Source organism: Diprion similis, chromosome 10 (assembly GCF_021155765.1).
Source record: "Diprion similis isolate iyDipSimi1 chromosome 10, iyDipSimi1.1, whole genome shotgun sequence".
In the NCBI taxonomy this organism is placed as follows: domain Eukaryota; kingdom Metazoa; phylum Arthropoda; class Insecta; order Hymenoptera; family Diprionidae; genus Diprion; species Diprion similis.
In genome coordinates, this window is record NC_060114.1 from 9,877,037 (window position 1) to 9,892,669 (window position 15,633).

At 37.9% G+C, this 15,633-nt stretch overlaps 1 protein-coding gene and 1 non-coding gene across 3 annotated transcripts in view; both read right to left on the bottom strand.

Annotated features, from left to right (window-relative positions):
- Window positions 1-459: 459 nt before the first annotated feature.
- Window positions 460-15,633, bottom strand: part of LOC124411921 (synaptic vesicle glycoprotein 2B) — a 49,022-nt gene continuing 33,848 nt past the window's right edge. For both annotated transcript variants that reach the window (XM_046891463.1, XM_046891462.1), the window contains exons 2-9: window positions 10,499-10,707; window positions 6,148-6,207; window positions 5,489-5,572; window positions 3,292-3,616; window positions 3,029-3,150; window positions 2,112-2,795; window positions 1,169-1,456; window positions 460-1,030 (exon numbers count right to left, since the gene is read on the bottom strand). In XM_046891463.1, coding sequence (XP_046747419.1) covers window positions 975-1,030; window positions 1,169-1,456; window positions 2,112-2,795; window positions 3,029-3,150; window positions 3,292-3,616; window positions 5,489-5,572; window positions 6,148-6,207; window positions 10,499-10,535 — 1,656 coding nt within the window. In that variant the 5' untranslated portion in view covers window positions 10,536-10,707 and the 3' untranslated portion in view covers window positions 460-974. The remainder of the gene's footprint in view (window positions 1,031-1,168; window positions 1,457-2,111; window positions 2,796-3,028; window positions 3,151-3,291; window positions 3,617-5,488; window positions 5,573-6,147; window positions 6,208-10,498; window positions 10,708-15,633) is intronic.
- Window positions 11,953-12,025, bottom strand: Trnar-ucg. Its single transcript has one exon. It is a non-coding gene; the product is annotated as a tRNA-Arg (tRNA).

Here is a 15,633-nt window from a genome sequence, read left to right on the forward strand (position 1 = left end):
CATGCTTTAGGCAAAGAAGTAGAAGTGAGAATGAGAAAGTGAAGACAAAACAAAAAAAAAAGTTAAAATCGAGGAACTGTGAACAAACAGTTTCCAAACCGTAATTATGATCAACAAACAGCCTTGTTAATCGGAACGCGTAATGATTAATCGTAATAAAAATGATCATCGTATTCATCATTCAGGAATAGATCACGTTATTCATGTACGTGTATCATATAACACGTATATTAAATTTAACGGAGTTATGTCTTATCATAATTGACATATTTTAATGGTTTGGTTTAATTAATCAATTTTTCATAACGACAATACTTGTGGAGAAATTTAGTATATACTCATTAATATCGTAGCGCATGCTGCGTGCTTATTGGTTGGGATAATTCGGAATTTCACTATTTACATAATTCAGTTTAACGAATATATAGTCTATCCCCTTGATGAAAATTATTTCGTTCATTTGTAACCTCTGACTTCGTTCCTCTGCATAAAATATACCATAATATCATTACTGAATCACTGATGTTTTGTTTTCTCTGTTTCTTTTTCAACACTTTTTTTTCTCCTTCAACTTCTTCTACGCGGAAACTAAGTAAACATATTTCAATCTAACGTGTAATACACATTCATTTGACATACGTATTCATACATATGTGCATTGTGTGTATAATGACGTGTTATATATACTGTTAGCGTATGTGATTTGCGAGTATGTGACTCTGTGTGTTTGTGTAAGCGTGTGTGTGTGTGCGTGTGTGTGTGTGTGTGTAGTGCTGCGCAACTTTTTTGGTGGGTATGTTACAATAATAAAGGTATACAGACCGGTTACGTACATCTTCCTAATAATACAAATGCATCATGACTATACAATGGAGCTCGATCGGAATCGAGTGTGTTATTTATTTATTTAAATTTTTTTTTTTTTTTGTTCAATTTCTTATTTCAAATTTCAATAAACTTTCGTTATAAGGGTATCAGGATAACGGCTGACGCGTTGTGTTTGGTAAACCTAAGCACATCAGACCTCCTCCTGTTTTGGAAGAAATGAAAGAAAAAAAAATTACAATTAGTCATGTCAAAAATAAAGGAAGACCAGAAGGTATAGTAAAATAAACTTGTAAGCACGTGGTATATGTAGATAAATGGTGAGAATGAAAGTAAAACTTACCGATAAGAAGTACGGCGACGATAAATGTGGGCGCTGGACAATACGTGTCCAGCAGCTGAGCAATGACTATGTTACCGATTATCCCACCCAGGCGGGCTGCCACCATTGAAATTGCCACGCCGGTGGCGCGGAGGTTTGTGGGAAATACCTCAGTGATCAGACAATCAAGGGCCGCGTTACCGCAGCTTATCACACCGCTGAAGAACGCCGATACGATCAAGTTGTGAATCTTGTTCGTCACGAAGTATAGTCCGGTGGAACAAAGACCGGCGGAGAAGGTACTGAAGACTGGAAAAACCGAAGAAAGTGCAACAGGTTAGTTGAGAAGTTTTTATATGAGCAGTTTGCTGTACGGACGTTAATCGGTTTCACGAGAACTCACTATCCTTTGACATTTGGCTAAGTTTTTTGCGCAACAACGTCATTTAGTTGAATTTTGAAAGTGTAAGATCTTATAATTTCTTAGATTGAAATGTCATTGAGGCATGCTAATCTTTTGAGAAGAATGTTGTGAATTCGTTGGATAATTTAACATCGAGACATTTCAATTTGAAATCTGAGATTCCAGATTTGAGATATTTTGAATTAACTTATTATTCAAATAGGCCGATCTTTTCTAAGTATTCTGTTGGTCTCAGTATTTTAGGCCCCAAAATTCAGATTTCAAATTAGCAAGCGTACGATCTGATATTGATAATGGTGCAGATGTCAGATTTGTTTAGTAGGTGAAAAAGACTTAGCTGAAAGAATACTCCATTCCATTACTTTGTGCTGAGGACGGCATAATTTTAACGCCACAAAGTTTAAAAGAAGAAAGGAAGGAACAGATCTAGGGCTAGTTATTGTATCTGCAACGAAAGATTTGTCATGCGAATAAACGCGTCGCTGGCTAAATGGAACAATCGGCCCTCGAGAAGTGTATAACGAAGTGCACAATTCTTACCGAGGAAGAACTTGCGACCAAGACGATCCATTCCAACAACAGCAAGGATATTAGCAGGTATTGCAGATGCGACGGTAATGAGGGACTCTTGGAACACTTGGGCAGAGATTTGGTCATCGCAGGTGACGTTTGTGCCCCGGGTTCCATTTTTGACTACGAAGTCCGTAACTTCGCAGATGCCTATCGAGGTGACATTTGGGTGGTTCTTTTGGTACTCGTCGAAACGGTTGAACAGTTCAGGGAACCACATCATGAGCCCGTAGTACCCGATGTGGAAGGTGAAGTTAATTATGATGGAAATTAAAGTGAAACGCAGGATCGGTGAGACGAACAGCTGTTTAGTGTTTCCCAATATATCACCGAAGAGCATCTTGCATTTGCCTGGCGTCTTGGTGCTCATCTTTTTAGACTGATTCCTCGAGTCGTCGAATATCAGCTTTTTCACTGGGTACATGGTTCGCGGGTTACCGGTGTTTATCGCGTATATGCCACGGAATATTTCCAGAGCCTCCTTCTCTCGTCCACGGATGAGTAAATATTTGGGGGATTCGGGCAGGAGCAGCAGAAGCCCTGCCACTAAAAAGGACGGTGCAGCGCAGATCAGCAGGAAGATTCGCCATGAGTTATACTTGAATGTGAGGCTGTAGAAACCGATCCCGGAAGGGATAATGAGCCATGCCAGTCCTGTAAAAAAATCAAATGAAATTAGCGCCTAGTCAACATCTGAAAGAAAGCCAGTAGACACTGGCAGATTACTTTGTGCTAAACACAGGTGAAAGTTTTGTTACATACTCGTGTTTCTCTGCTGAAGTGAGCAGAAAATTGTCAACTACTACTCAAAATTGCTAATGATTTGAAGGTAATTTTTGGAAACTGCGGAGTACATCAAGGTAGTTGGGTAGATAGTCTTCACTTACCAGCGACAAAAAGGTTGCCAAGGGTCCAAAATGCCGCCATAAACGACAGCATGGAACCTCTCTTCGCCTTCGGCTGAAATTCAGCAAAGTAGGACCAGATCACAGGCCCACTACCTCCAAGGCTGCAGGAATGAAAAGGATCATGATAATTACGGGGTATCAAGCTTGCAATGATATGGCGAAGAAAAATCCAACAGGTTATCATAGAACTTGATAATTCAATGTATGTACTCGGCTGTGAACTAAGTAATTCAGTGACTTACGCAGCACCGTTGAGAAATCTGAACAACAAGAAGTATTCATATCTCTGAGTGAAGCTGGAGGCGACTATGCAGACGGCGTTCATAATGGAGATGACGATCAGGACCTTGCGGCGGCCCAGGGCGTCTGCCACTGAACCCCACGCGTAGGCACCGACCATCATCCCTATGAATATGATGGAGCTCATCCATCCCTTCCTGTGGGTATCAAGATCCAGGTCACATTGTGCACTCGGCAGAATGTAGGACATGGAAATTACGTCCATCTCCTCGCTCGTGCTGACCAACCCGCATACTGCGAGCAGGAAGTAGTGGAACTTGCCATATCCTGTAGACGATTAAAATAATCCCATAAGTTTCGTTTATTTATCCTCTACCCATAGTCTAATTGTATTTTCGACGCTTATTGTGAGAGAAAAATGTCTTTGAGAAGACGTTAGACTGCGGACAAATCGTGAATTTATTTTTAGCTGATTCTTATTCACTCCAGAACAAGCATTATGAAATGCTCTGTGTGGTTATATCCCATACACTCTTCTTAATTTTTCAATGATTATTTCTTATAACTTTATTTTCAGTTACTATTGCCGCAACACAGTCATAAACCTGATAAATTTTCAAAGAGAGGAAGTGAAGCTCTTCCGTTCATTATCACCAATTATTTTCCACAGCTCTTCTCTATTTTTAGCAAATTAAAGCTGGCAAATCCGGATAGTAGCCAGACGTACGAGGGATTTGCGAATGTGCTTATGATGCTTATCCTGATTCAAAATTATAACGCTTCAATCGACTAAACTGATCGAAGAACCCTAACCAAACATTAAACCTGTTGATACAAGTGTTAGGTATCGTTATATGAGAGCAGAGCACTTTTCCAACATTGGAAATCATTATTCGATAATGTGCCTGAGTTAAGTACACCTTAAATAGCAAACAAAAAATTCCAGTCCAATATATGTACACATGCATAATGTGTATGACTAAGTATCTACATAGTTGTGCGTATAAAAAAATGTTGATTCAAAACGTTAAGATACGATCGAGCATGCAAAGCGTGCCACATGTGTAGGTACCATCTAGTGCCCCGTTTTCGATACACTGTACACTGGTAGATGATATATACTTTGAGGAATGAACGTGATACTAGCGCAGTTATCGACTGCAGTTATACATATTCATAATATACATATGTATACCGGGTTATTTCGAGTATGCGCACTGAGGATATTTAATTAACAAAAGTCGAGTGATAAGAAGTAGACGGAATTGCCTAAATGCAGGCGGGTACGTCGCTAAGTGTATCTCTAGTTGCCTATATGCGGGCGAAATCCCCAGTAGGTGTGTATGTAGTTGCCTATGTGCGGGCGAAATCCCCAGTAAGTGTATCTTTAGTTGCCTATGTGTGGGCGGAATCCCAGAGAATAATCTCCTATGCTGCGCATACTCGAAGTGACCCAGAATATTTATACGGATTATTTTTGGCGACGGGTTATAGTTATGCAGTTATCGAATTCTTACGACGAATTATTTACATTGGTTTTTAGACGTGACGGCTAATTGACCTTATGTAATTATTCGATATCAGGTAGAATTCAAGCGGAAACTGGAAACTGGTATCGCGGTAACCTCTGACGTAAATTTCGCGGTTTAGACTCAGGATCGAACAGAAAATCTTGTCTAAATGTTCAGCCATTGGCGTCTCGCGTTCTTATTAGGTACAGAAGTCTAATTTTCAGTTTCTTCTCTCCCGAATAGAGAAAGAAAAAAAGAGAAATTAAAGCAACCCAATAGACCTGATAAATAATCTACTTTGCTATTTATTCGTCTAAGAATTATAAGCTCCTTCATTCAAATTTTTATGTAGACATACAAATTTTTCACCAAATATGAACTTCAAACGGATAAATTATTTTCATTCAACATTAGGTTAATCACAGCGGTGTTCTACAAAGTTTTTTCTTTCAGGCTTACATTCGTGCGAAGAAGAAAATAAGAATTTCTTGATAAATGCTATCAAATAGATATCATATCATACATATAACGTTGTAAAGAAATCAATTATGTCCTCGGCGTATCAATTTAGTCAAGTATAAGCATTATTAGACAAATAAAAGATGGCTACTCAACCGCATGCACTTATGCAATACGCGGTTATATAATTATGATAAAATAAAAGAAATTGATCAACATAAGTACTCACCGGTAAGTTCGATAGCCTTTTCGAAATCAGCTTTTTCAAAAGATCCTTTCTCGGGATCGAGAGTCTTGCCCTTTGTCCCTAAACCTGCGTGAGAAGAAATAAGTTAATTATGTATATTCAAGAATGGTAAATAGTTACAACACAGTTCTTCAATATCGTTAATACTGCATATTAAATACGTGCCAAGAGATGAAAGAAACGGTACATCGGATGCTGTCGTAACATTCAATTTTAATGATTTCGTCATTTGTAATTATTACTCTTTGACAAAATACTGCGAAGACAAGCGTTTTTTTTTTCATTCTCACGCAGCAAAATAGTTACTACGTGGTGAAAATATACACTCGAGATGATGGAGGCATATATAACGGAATATTTTCACGTTTTCTTGCCGAAAAGCAGAGGTTCTTTACTTTCTCAAATATCATTGAATGAAGGTCAAAATTCATTCAAGAAATTCTATGCATCTAAACTGATTCTATTTTTACTCGAGCAACATAAATTTCAAGCCTCGCTACAGAGGAGAGAGAGAGAGAGAGAGAGAACGAAAGCAAGAAAGAAAGAAAAGGAAAAAGCGATTCATTTTTAACCATCGGAAAACTTATAAGTAGGTATTACTCAACTTCAGTAACTTCAATACTTTTGATTTGGAAACTTACGTGCGAGCTCTAGGTCTTTTGAACCACAGCCGTTTGGGCGATCGTCTTTTACATCACTCTCTGAAAAATAAAGTTAACGGTGAAGTTACAGAGAAAGAAGACGAGTGAACGGAAAAGGCAAATACAGACAAAGTTATGGTCGAAGTCGTCAAATTTGGCCCAAGTTAAGAGGCTGACAGGAGAAAAAATTGTTTGCTCAAATGTTTTAAAAGCTAATAACCCATTTCACCACGTTCCAAAACGTACGCGTATCATTATATACATGTATATATATATATATATATATACCAATATTAATAGTTTATTACCACGCGTTCGGCGGATGTCTCGAGTTAAAAATATGCACACAGAAATATCATCATATTTGACGTCAGGACTCGGGTAGAAAAACTTGATATATTTTTTTACGCGTATTTTTGGATGTATGTATTGTGATCGATTACGAACCAAGTTCAGCCGAAGATAAAATTGAAGCAAATTGTTGCAGACATGCCTGACGCATTCACTGCGTTACTTCTGTGATATTTGCGAAAAATAATGCGTAAGAAATTTAGACACGAAATATCTTTTTATAAATTATTTTACTAGAAAATAGACTTTTGATATTAACTGTATCATCCATTTCTTTCCCTTTTTTTGTCAACGAAAGGTAAGAATCTTTCGATACGTTTCGCAGTTCTGTATTGTCAATTTTAATTGACAGTATGAAGAGTATTTTCGATTTTGACTTCAAATTCAAATTCCCTCGTATGTGAGTGGTGCATGAAAACTATAAAATTGCGATGGAGTTTGTTCCAGCCGTAAAATGACACAATTAAAGAATATATCCAACCACTGATGAGACAAGACACATTATGGCTTGTCTCAAAAATTATTTCTTGAAGAGTACATAAACGTCAATCATGCATGTATGCAAAGTAAGAAAACGTTAAACTTCTATCAGCCATTTTGATTTATGTTCAAATCTCCTGCGGCTCTGGCAGGTGTTACGGATACGGTCTATCAGAGTATGAAAGAAAAGAAAAATAAATAAAAAAATAAATGAAAATAATAAATAAAGAAGGAAAAGAAGAAGAGCAGCTGTGCAAAGCCTCGAAGGCTCCGAGCAATGTGCCCCGTTGTATAACAGTCGCGTCAAAACATTCGAAAACCGAAAATAATCGCCGGCTAGAAAATAGTTCCAGTGCGGCATTCGCCGTCAATGATTTTTGTTTAAAAATACAACTCGACAGCATGATACTCTCCACGTCTTATAGCCACAAGCGAGACATTTCCGATTATACATTTTGTTTTGCTCTACACTTTCGCGTAACTCGCCATCGCAGGTGTAAGTGGATGTTTAAAGGTTCGACGCTACTTTCTTTCATGATGCATCGTATGACGGGTTAGTGTTATGTAGAGTGAATTCCTAACGACGGCGCGTTCCATCGTCTGCTAAGATTCAATGCGCATGCGCTACAATCCGAGCGCGGCTTATTTTCAGGATGACCAACCGTCTTTAACCTCAAAAATTAACTACCTTTATCAAATTCATGACATTTTCGTAATTCGCGTTTTCTAGTGAAGGCTTCTTGATGTACAGGGTGGAAAAAAAAAGTGGACCGATTTAAAACGTGAATAAGATCCGAACGCGTTGACCGATTTTCAGAACTTTTTTTGTGCTTGAAACTATAAAAATAAATATTTTGTTTCGCGTTTGAAAATCAGAAGAATTTTTATTCCTTGCTGAGATACACGCACATGAAAAACGAGGTTTGAAAAAATTACTGGGAGTATGAAAAAGGACTGATATTAAGGAATGCTTGACTCAGTTTTTATCATGAAAATTGTGATTCGAAGTTTGATTGTGGCATTCTCAGCAATCCACCTAGATTCTAATCATATGACATGAAACGTTTCTTGTAATATTAGAGTTCAAACTAGCGCTTTGAGGTTAAGATTCTGTTTTTGGGAAATTATCGAGAAAGTTCACTATCAAAAAATTCCGCTGTATACGATGTCGCGAACTTAATCAAAATTGATAAACGATCTAAATACTTCAGCTAATAGGCAATCAGATTTCTCTAATATTACAAGAAACGGTTCATGTCACGTGAATAGAATTTATGAGAATTATTAAAATGCCAGAATCAAACTTCGAATCACAATTTAAGATGGAAATCAAGTTGAACATTCCTTTATATTAAATTTTTTCATGCCTCCCAGTGACTTTTCTAAAACCTGTTTTTCCCGAGCGTGTATCTCAGCAAGGAATAAGCTTCTTCGGATTTTTAAACGCGAAACAAAAGATTTATTCTTTTAAAGTTGAGCAGTAAAAAAAACTTCTGAAAATCGATCTGACTTTTTTTATCCCGCACTGTATATCCATCAGCAATTAATTTATTTTCGTTTTTTTCATCGACAGCTACATCAAAATCCTTTAAATTATGATTTGTTCTTTTTAAAGGCGATAAATGTGATTATCGTTCCATTTTTTGCGTGAATAATTATACAAAATTTCTACAATGTTTGATACATTTTCTCCAGAGCTTTTCTTCGTCCGTCTTAATACTCACTGTACAGATATAACCGACTTGAGAGATATTTTTAACTGCAGTATATACTTTTGGAGGACACTTTTAATTTCAAGGTTCCCGGCAGAGCTGATTCCTAATTCTCAAGGTATGTGACATATTTTATACGACATGTGAAAGGTATGCACGTCAGGTTTGCTGGTGCGCAGTACAATTCGCACAATTTATCGTCGTAATCGTAACGCGATATATAATTTATGCAGCCTATAAAAATACAATAACATAACGGGACGGAGTTGAAAGACCGCATGGCTGGATGGGATTATTACTGAATTGATTATCGACTTATTTTTCTACTAATATTTTCAATTAATTTAGACTTTAAAGTAATGAAAGATATATGAAAAAAGAACCGCGCAAATCTCTGACCGATCAAGTTATAAATTAACTCTTTGATGCTTTTATTTTGGAAAAAAGGAACAAAAGCATTGGTTTATAGTACTTAAGATTTTGTCGGAATGTCGTTATTTCGATCAAAAATCGATCTTATTGTAAGGCGATTAGTATTAAAATTAGCTATCATTAATCGAATGGGAAGCGTTTTATGATTGTAACTAAAGAAAATAAAATAAAATAAAAAATGATCAAATAATGTGATATCTCCGATGCTTGATAATGAAGTAGTTTAGTGTGTTGAAGTTACTGGTTTGAAATTTTTTCTCCTAATATCCACGGAACATGTTTCTGTAATTAAATAAAGCAACCAGGTTCACATGATCTATAAATTATAATATATTTTTATAACCATTTTATAATTTATAACAATGTATGTATTTGGTTGAATACTTTTGAACATTGAAGATATATTTCATGTATTTTTATATTAATTCTTCAGCGATGATAAGAGAATCTGTTCAATGAGTCCATGTGACGAACTTTGAACGGTTTCTTTCCCCAGTCGTTCGCCGATAACCGTATCGGCAGCAGAAAACTAGTTAAACACTTTTTGTACACATTGCATTAGAGAGAATGTTCAATACTTAGTTTATGGCGTGATTTTCGTGAATGTGTGAGGCGATTATATGGGTCTATTTAAGGCATCGATTCGAATTGGATAATTAAAAAATTGGGAAATTATAGGCCAAGTATACATCTTGCAATAAAATGGCGCCGTTTCGGACGTAAGTAGGTTCCGTGGGTGTTAAAAATATACGTGCACATAACGTACTCGTAAAATGAAATTTAAAATATTGAAAAGAAGTCGAGAACGCATTCGAAAATAAAAATGAAATTAAGGACATCGAGGAGAAAACAGTTTCCGTAAATGATTATGTTCACACCGTTCCAGCTCCCCTCAAACAATTTTTAAAAAGTGTATTTATTTGAAGATTTGTGACAGGAAACATAAGCAGTTAGTAAAGATGTAGATGATAAATATATAAACTGGAAGAAACAAAATCGGTTCTAGAATTCAGAAAAAGTCTAGGCTTCTGTGTAAAACATAAAAAATCGATTGGTTTCCGGTAGAAGGGGAGGTTCAAATAAAAACCTGGACATGGAAATTTTCATTTCATCGTTTCGTTGTAAAATCCTGTGAGCTTCAAACTTTTTCATCGAGCCATTTCGCATTTTAGAGTTTCGAAAACGTGAAGATCCGTTGATATCAGAAGAAGTAATTTTCTACCGAAACCTTTTTTTACATCACCAAAGGTGATGAAAAGCAAAATTTACCGAAAGGAACGTGCGGATAAAAGTTGCTTGAGTGTAATAAAAATTGAACGACTTTACAGCACACCAGCTGATGTTTTTTTTAATTAAAAGATTACTTTTGTACTCACTACGATTGTGCTTTGAGTCGGGTTCACCTTCTACCATCCTACGATGTCGGCTCGGTGTTTAAATCTGGCTGCGGTAAGCGAGCTAAAAGAAATTACTCCGGTTAAGATACGCTGGGAAACGGTAGGCTATGATCTGGCGTAGTCTTCCTGCTGATCCTGCGCTGCACTGCTTTTCGTGGGAGGGATGGGGTTCTGAACTCGCTGCCAAGCTGAAACATCACAGTGCATACGAACAGATAAGAAACTGTGACAATTCACCAATTCAAAAGAATATGAGACTTTCCGTCTCAACTCGACCAATGATTTTCTTTCGCCATTTTTCATTCGCTTCACCATTTTTTATACGATTTTTCGATCTCGATAAAGCACCCCCGAACTTTTCCATATTTTTTCCCTCCAACCGTTAATTTTTTAGAATTATTAAGACCCGTCACAAAATCGGTCTCTTTAAAAATCTTATTTTTCATTTTGATCATTTTGACACCCTTTTATGCTCATCGTTAGCACGTATTCGTACTTTTTAATTTTCGCACCCATTATAATGTTTACATGAAAAGATGTTGTTGGTCGAGCTACAGACTTACCAATATCTGATCTATTAGTCGCGCTTTTCTTTTTGGGCTTCTTTTACGTAAGATTATTTTTTCCCCGTTGTTTAATTTTCTTTTTCTTTTTCCTTCTTTTTTTCTATTCGTCAGCCGGGGAATAAACGCGATAAATTGATCCCGACGGTGAGTTGCCGCGCAATTAGAATGCGATGCAGGGCTTAAGTTAATTTGTGGAAATGAAACGAAGATGTAAACTGTGAATAAAAAGTCCGGAAAACGTGTGCAGTATACGAGGTTTAGGAACCCGCGGTCTTCTTGTCAGCTCATTCCCGAATATTGATTAAATTTTTTTATACAAAACAGCAAATTCATTTGAATTTTTTTCCTCAAAGCCGTGTTTTTTGAACCCAGTTTCGTACGCGGGAGTGCAAAGTAGACTATCTTATTACTCTGGGCTTGAGAAAATGATAAGGAGACACTGAACAAATACACTAGCTATAGCGTTGCCGAAATATTGACACTCAAAGTTCAAACCGCCTCGTTATATACCATACATGTCCATGTGTCGCACGTACAGAAGGTAAGATCGTTACCCACAATCCAGGCACGTGAAAAATATTGAAACAAATTTCTAAAAATGAACACCTCATCAGATGTTTTCTATTATTCGCATATTTTTTACCCACCTCTCAGGTGATCGTTCCCATTTCCAAATATTTTTACTAAGCGAGGATACACTTGTTTCAACAGAAGCCACACGTGGATAATGGAAAACGTGATCTATTACATTCGTAGGCTTTACAAAGACTGGTATAACTTCAAATAAAAAAGAAAAACTAGCTTCACAGCTGACTCGGCTTCTTAGACGATGCAAAAAACGAAGGGATGGAAAAAAATTCCATTCCACGACCGTGACAGGACTCGAACCTGCAATCTTCGGATCCGAAGTCCGACGCCTTATCCGTTAGGCCACACGGTCTGTTGGGGGTGTTTTTCTCACCAGCGAATTTCACCCCTTACTACAGTATCCAATTCTGTATGGATCGATATACGCTTGGAGCATAGGTTTGCTGTGCGGAAGTTGCTTTAGGCTTAGGGATTGGTCGGAATAAAAACTTTGATAAATTTTGAAAATCTAAGTTTAATCAGGTCGGAATTTATTTTAGTTTCGACGGTGAAATTCTTTCATACACGAATGAGGAAATTCATAGAAAAACAACGAATAACTATACGTCAGTAAAGCGATCGGACTACAATAAAAACTGTATCGATCCTTTTTCGATTGATATGTAAAATAAAGTTACAGATCTAGTACAACATACTAAAAGTTTTCCACAAGAGCGGAGGTTGAAACGGAACGTAATTATTGATGACAACAACGAGATATCGCTTATTTCATTGCAGTGCAAGTACACACACGCTATTGTCTGTGTCTTGTGTACATAAGTACGTATGCCGGGTACTTTGAAACGACTTTGTGGAGGAGGCAGAGGGCTTCCGGTAGTGCGGCATTACGTGCGAGGCTTGACGTACGCAACGAAAGCTCAATCACATAATGAGAGGAAGGCTGACGGTACTGGATTTGGAGCCTTGTTCCAGAAAACGGTGTTAAAAGAGACATCCGGCGGTCAATTTGTTACACTAACCGAGTATCGTCACGCTGATCTTTAGTACGTTAGTTATTACAGGCTGTACACCCTTACACGGTGAAAGAAGGCTCGAAGTTAAATGCGAAGTTTAAGGTTAGGATCTTTCGATGATGTGTGCGAGTGGCTTCTCCGAAACTCATGAACCTTACGTTCTAATTTTGCTAATCAGCATTCTATTCGTCTTGAATCCATCTGCAATATGTGCATTACGAAATCGTTTTCATCGTTCTAAAAGTCCGATCACTTATAGCGTCACGAAACGTGTTGGATTCTGAAAATAGACGTAGTGAAGAGTCTAATGGAAGAATCACTCGGTTTCGTAATTTCATACTTAATCCTGGTTTTGAAAATCGAAGAAGAGAAGAAAATTGCGCAATCAGAACCTACTCGAGGTGTCATGTATTCGAATGCCTTCGCAGGCCTCGTTGATTAGTGTTATTTTTTATCACCTCGCACTAGGCCTTGACCCGAGCCCAAACTCCTCATATTAAATCAACAAGATTTTCCCCGCCTTTATTTTCCAAACTTCCAACAACAAGAGGCGCCGGCTAGGTGTCGTATGTGTACATACTCGTATATGGAATTCGCGCATGAGTTCCTACACACTTAAGCTGCTAGTAATACGAGGCCTTGAAACCCAACCGCGCATACTACACGTCTTCACAGCTCGTGGAGAGAGACCCGTTATTGAGCACAATCAAGACGTCTCTCCCGAATCAATCACAGCTACTATAGTCACGGCTTGTTACTACAAGTCGGTAAAAAACAAACTCCGAACGCTGTGTGATGAGACTTTTGTAGAAAAAGGAAGAGGTAAACTAGATATGACAACATTTTGTCCGTAGATGCAAGTGTGTACGGAGCAGGAGTGTACGAATATAGTGATCGAATCGAATGGAACGATTCGAAAAATTCAAATGACTGGAGAAAATTAATCGAGTTATTCCGAAGGTTCAAATGTTATTCGTATGGAATTAGTTGGGATAAGAAATTTTCCGCACGCTTCTAATACGTGGGTAATAAATACGCGTAGAAGAGTCCAAGCGATGAGAAGAAATGGAAAAATATAATGACTGAATGGAAGAGATAAAACTACCATCGCGTTTCCAGACAAAATGCCACTTGAATTCTCGACCCCGAAATATTATTGAACGGTGCATTCTATGAGCGCGGTTGTGTTTGTGTAAACGGAATGATTCAGCAACGATCCAGAGTTCAATGATCAATTTATTAATGCTAAGGCCACGCCTGTGACTCTTGTACATTATTCCGAGAGTTGCGGGTATCCTATAGAGATTTTAGAATGCGTCGATTCGTGTTTATAATGCCGTTCAAAGCGTTGCTCCGCGAGAAAGCGCCACTCGCGTTCTGAAATCCAGCTGTGAAATTACGTCACGAATGATGTCTGCGCAGCAGCCTTCGAGGCCGAGGTTCACCTGTGTGGACTCGACACGTCGTCGCTCTGAATAATGGACCGTGAACAACAGTCGCCCTATCGGATGATTAGAATAAAAAAGAGAAAACGGCTCTAAAGTAATGCGATGACTTTTGTCCACCGATTGAAATGACCCCGATTATACAGTTTGTGGAACTTCTAGCGTCTATATTAATTCGGTGTGTTTGATTGGAGGAAGTAATTTTCATTGTGCTGATTACGAATATTTGATTTACATCGAGTCAAAAACAAGTATTTATTTAGTGCTGCCATTTTCGAGTGATTCAAAAAGCCGTAATCTCGGTTATTGATTGCTGAGAAATCCTTGATAAGTATGACATCGACTTAAACGGTGATTACGCTACTTTAGACATCAAACAACAACCGTGTTTACACGTCCCGGCTCGAATACGAAACTCGTAGAGACACATTAGGTACAGACAATAAGAAATCAGTGAGAAGAATCGGAAAATAAATCAAATTCCTCATTCTAGTAGTACCTTTTAAACAATTCTGACCCCTAACCGAACTTCCGCTGCAGAAAAACAGGTCGCTTTGCATTCTTACTGTCATAATCATTCACCGGTAGTATTCATCCAGAATATGTGGATTCAAAAAATATTTAATACGTATAAACCAGACTATTACTAAATGAATATAAGCAGATACGTGTGAAACTGCACTACGCAACAAAGTTTCACGATGATAATACGTCGGGAAATGCAACGGCGCATTATCTAGATGCTTATCGGGTTCTCAAACAGCGTGACGAGGACGAGAGTAGATGGAAATTATATCCGAGATTCTAAATAGCAATGACGTATCTGGCGCTCTGCTGATAACTTAGCTGCTCTGTGCATCACAAGGCGCATGGTGTTCCATGGACTAAAATGTTGTAAATTTTGGTAACCTTACCGACGAGCCCAACCGTCCATGAAATTATAAGTATGTGCGTGGAGCTGAAAGTTACATGAGGATAGTCGAGTAACACCGGGGCGCCACCATCCGCCATGTTTATTTTTCCGCTTTTAGTTTCAAGAGCACACGATTGACGTTTTGCCAAAATGAAAATTTGCCAATTTTTCTATCCGTCGCTAGGCTGCTGCCGCTATCAAGGAAACTGAGGTATTTACTCGGGAAAGGGTCGAGAATAATGTTGCAAAACGCGAGGTGGTAGACGGGGCGTTCCATCGGCCACCATGCCTTTCATCGTCATACTGAATTCATAACCAAGCTATTTTTACGATCCGCCCATAATTTTTCGTTCTCGAGAATTATTTTAAGCCGTTATATAAGTCTCGTTAACTCAAGTTGTATCTTGAACGTCACTTCGAAATTATTTCTCCACTATTGAATGTAATAAACACGTAATATGACTTCAATAACTCCGTATTATTCTCAGAGTTTACCGTATGTCGAAAGATGGTTGATATAATAGGAAGGTTACTACAGAGAAACTTGAGGAGACGAAAAGATGTTTTTAGAACTTGCTGTACAGAAAAG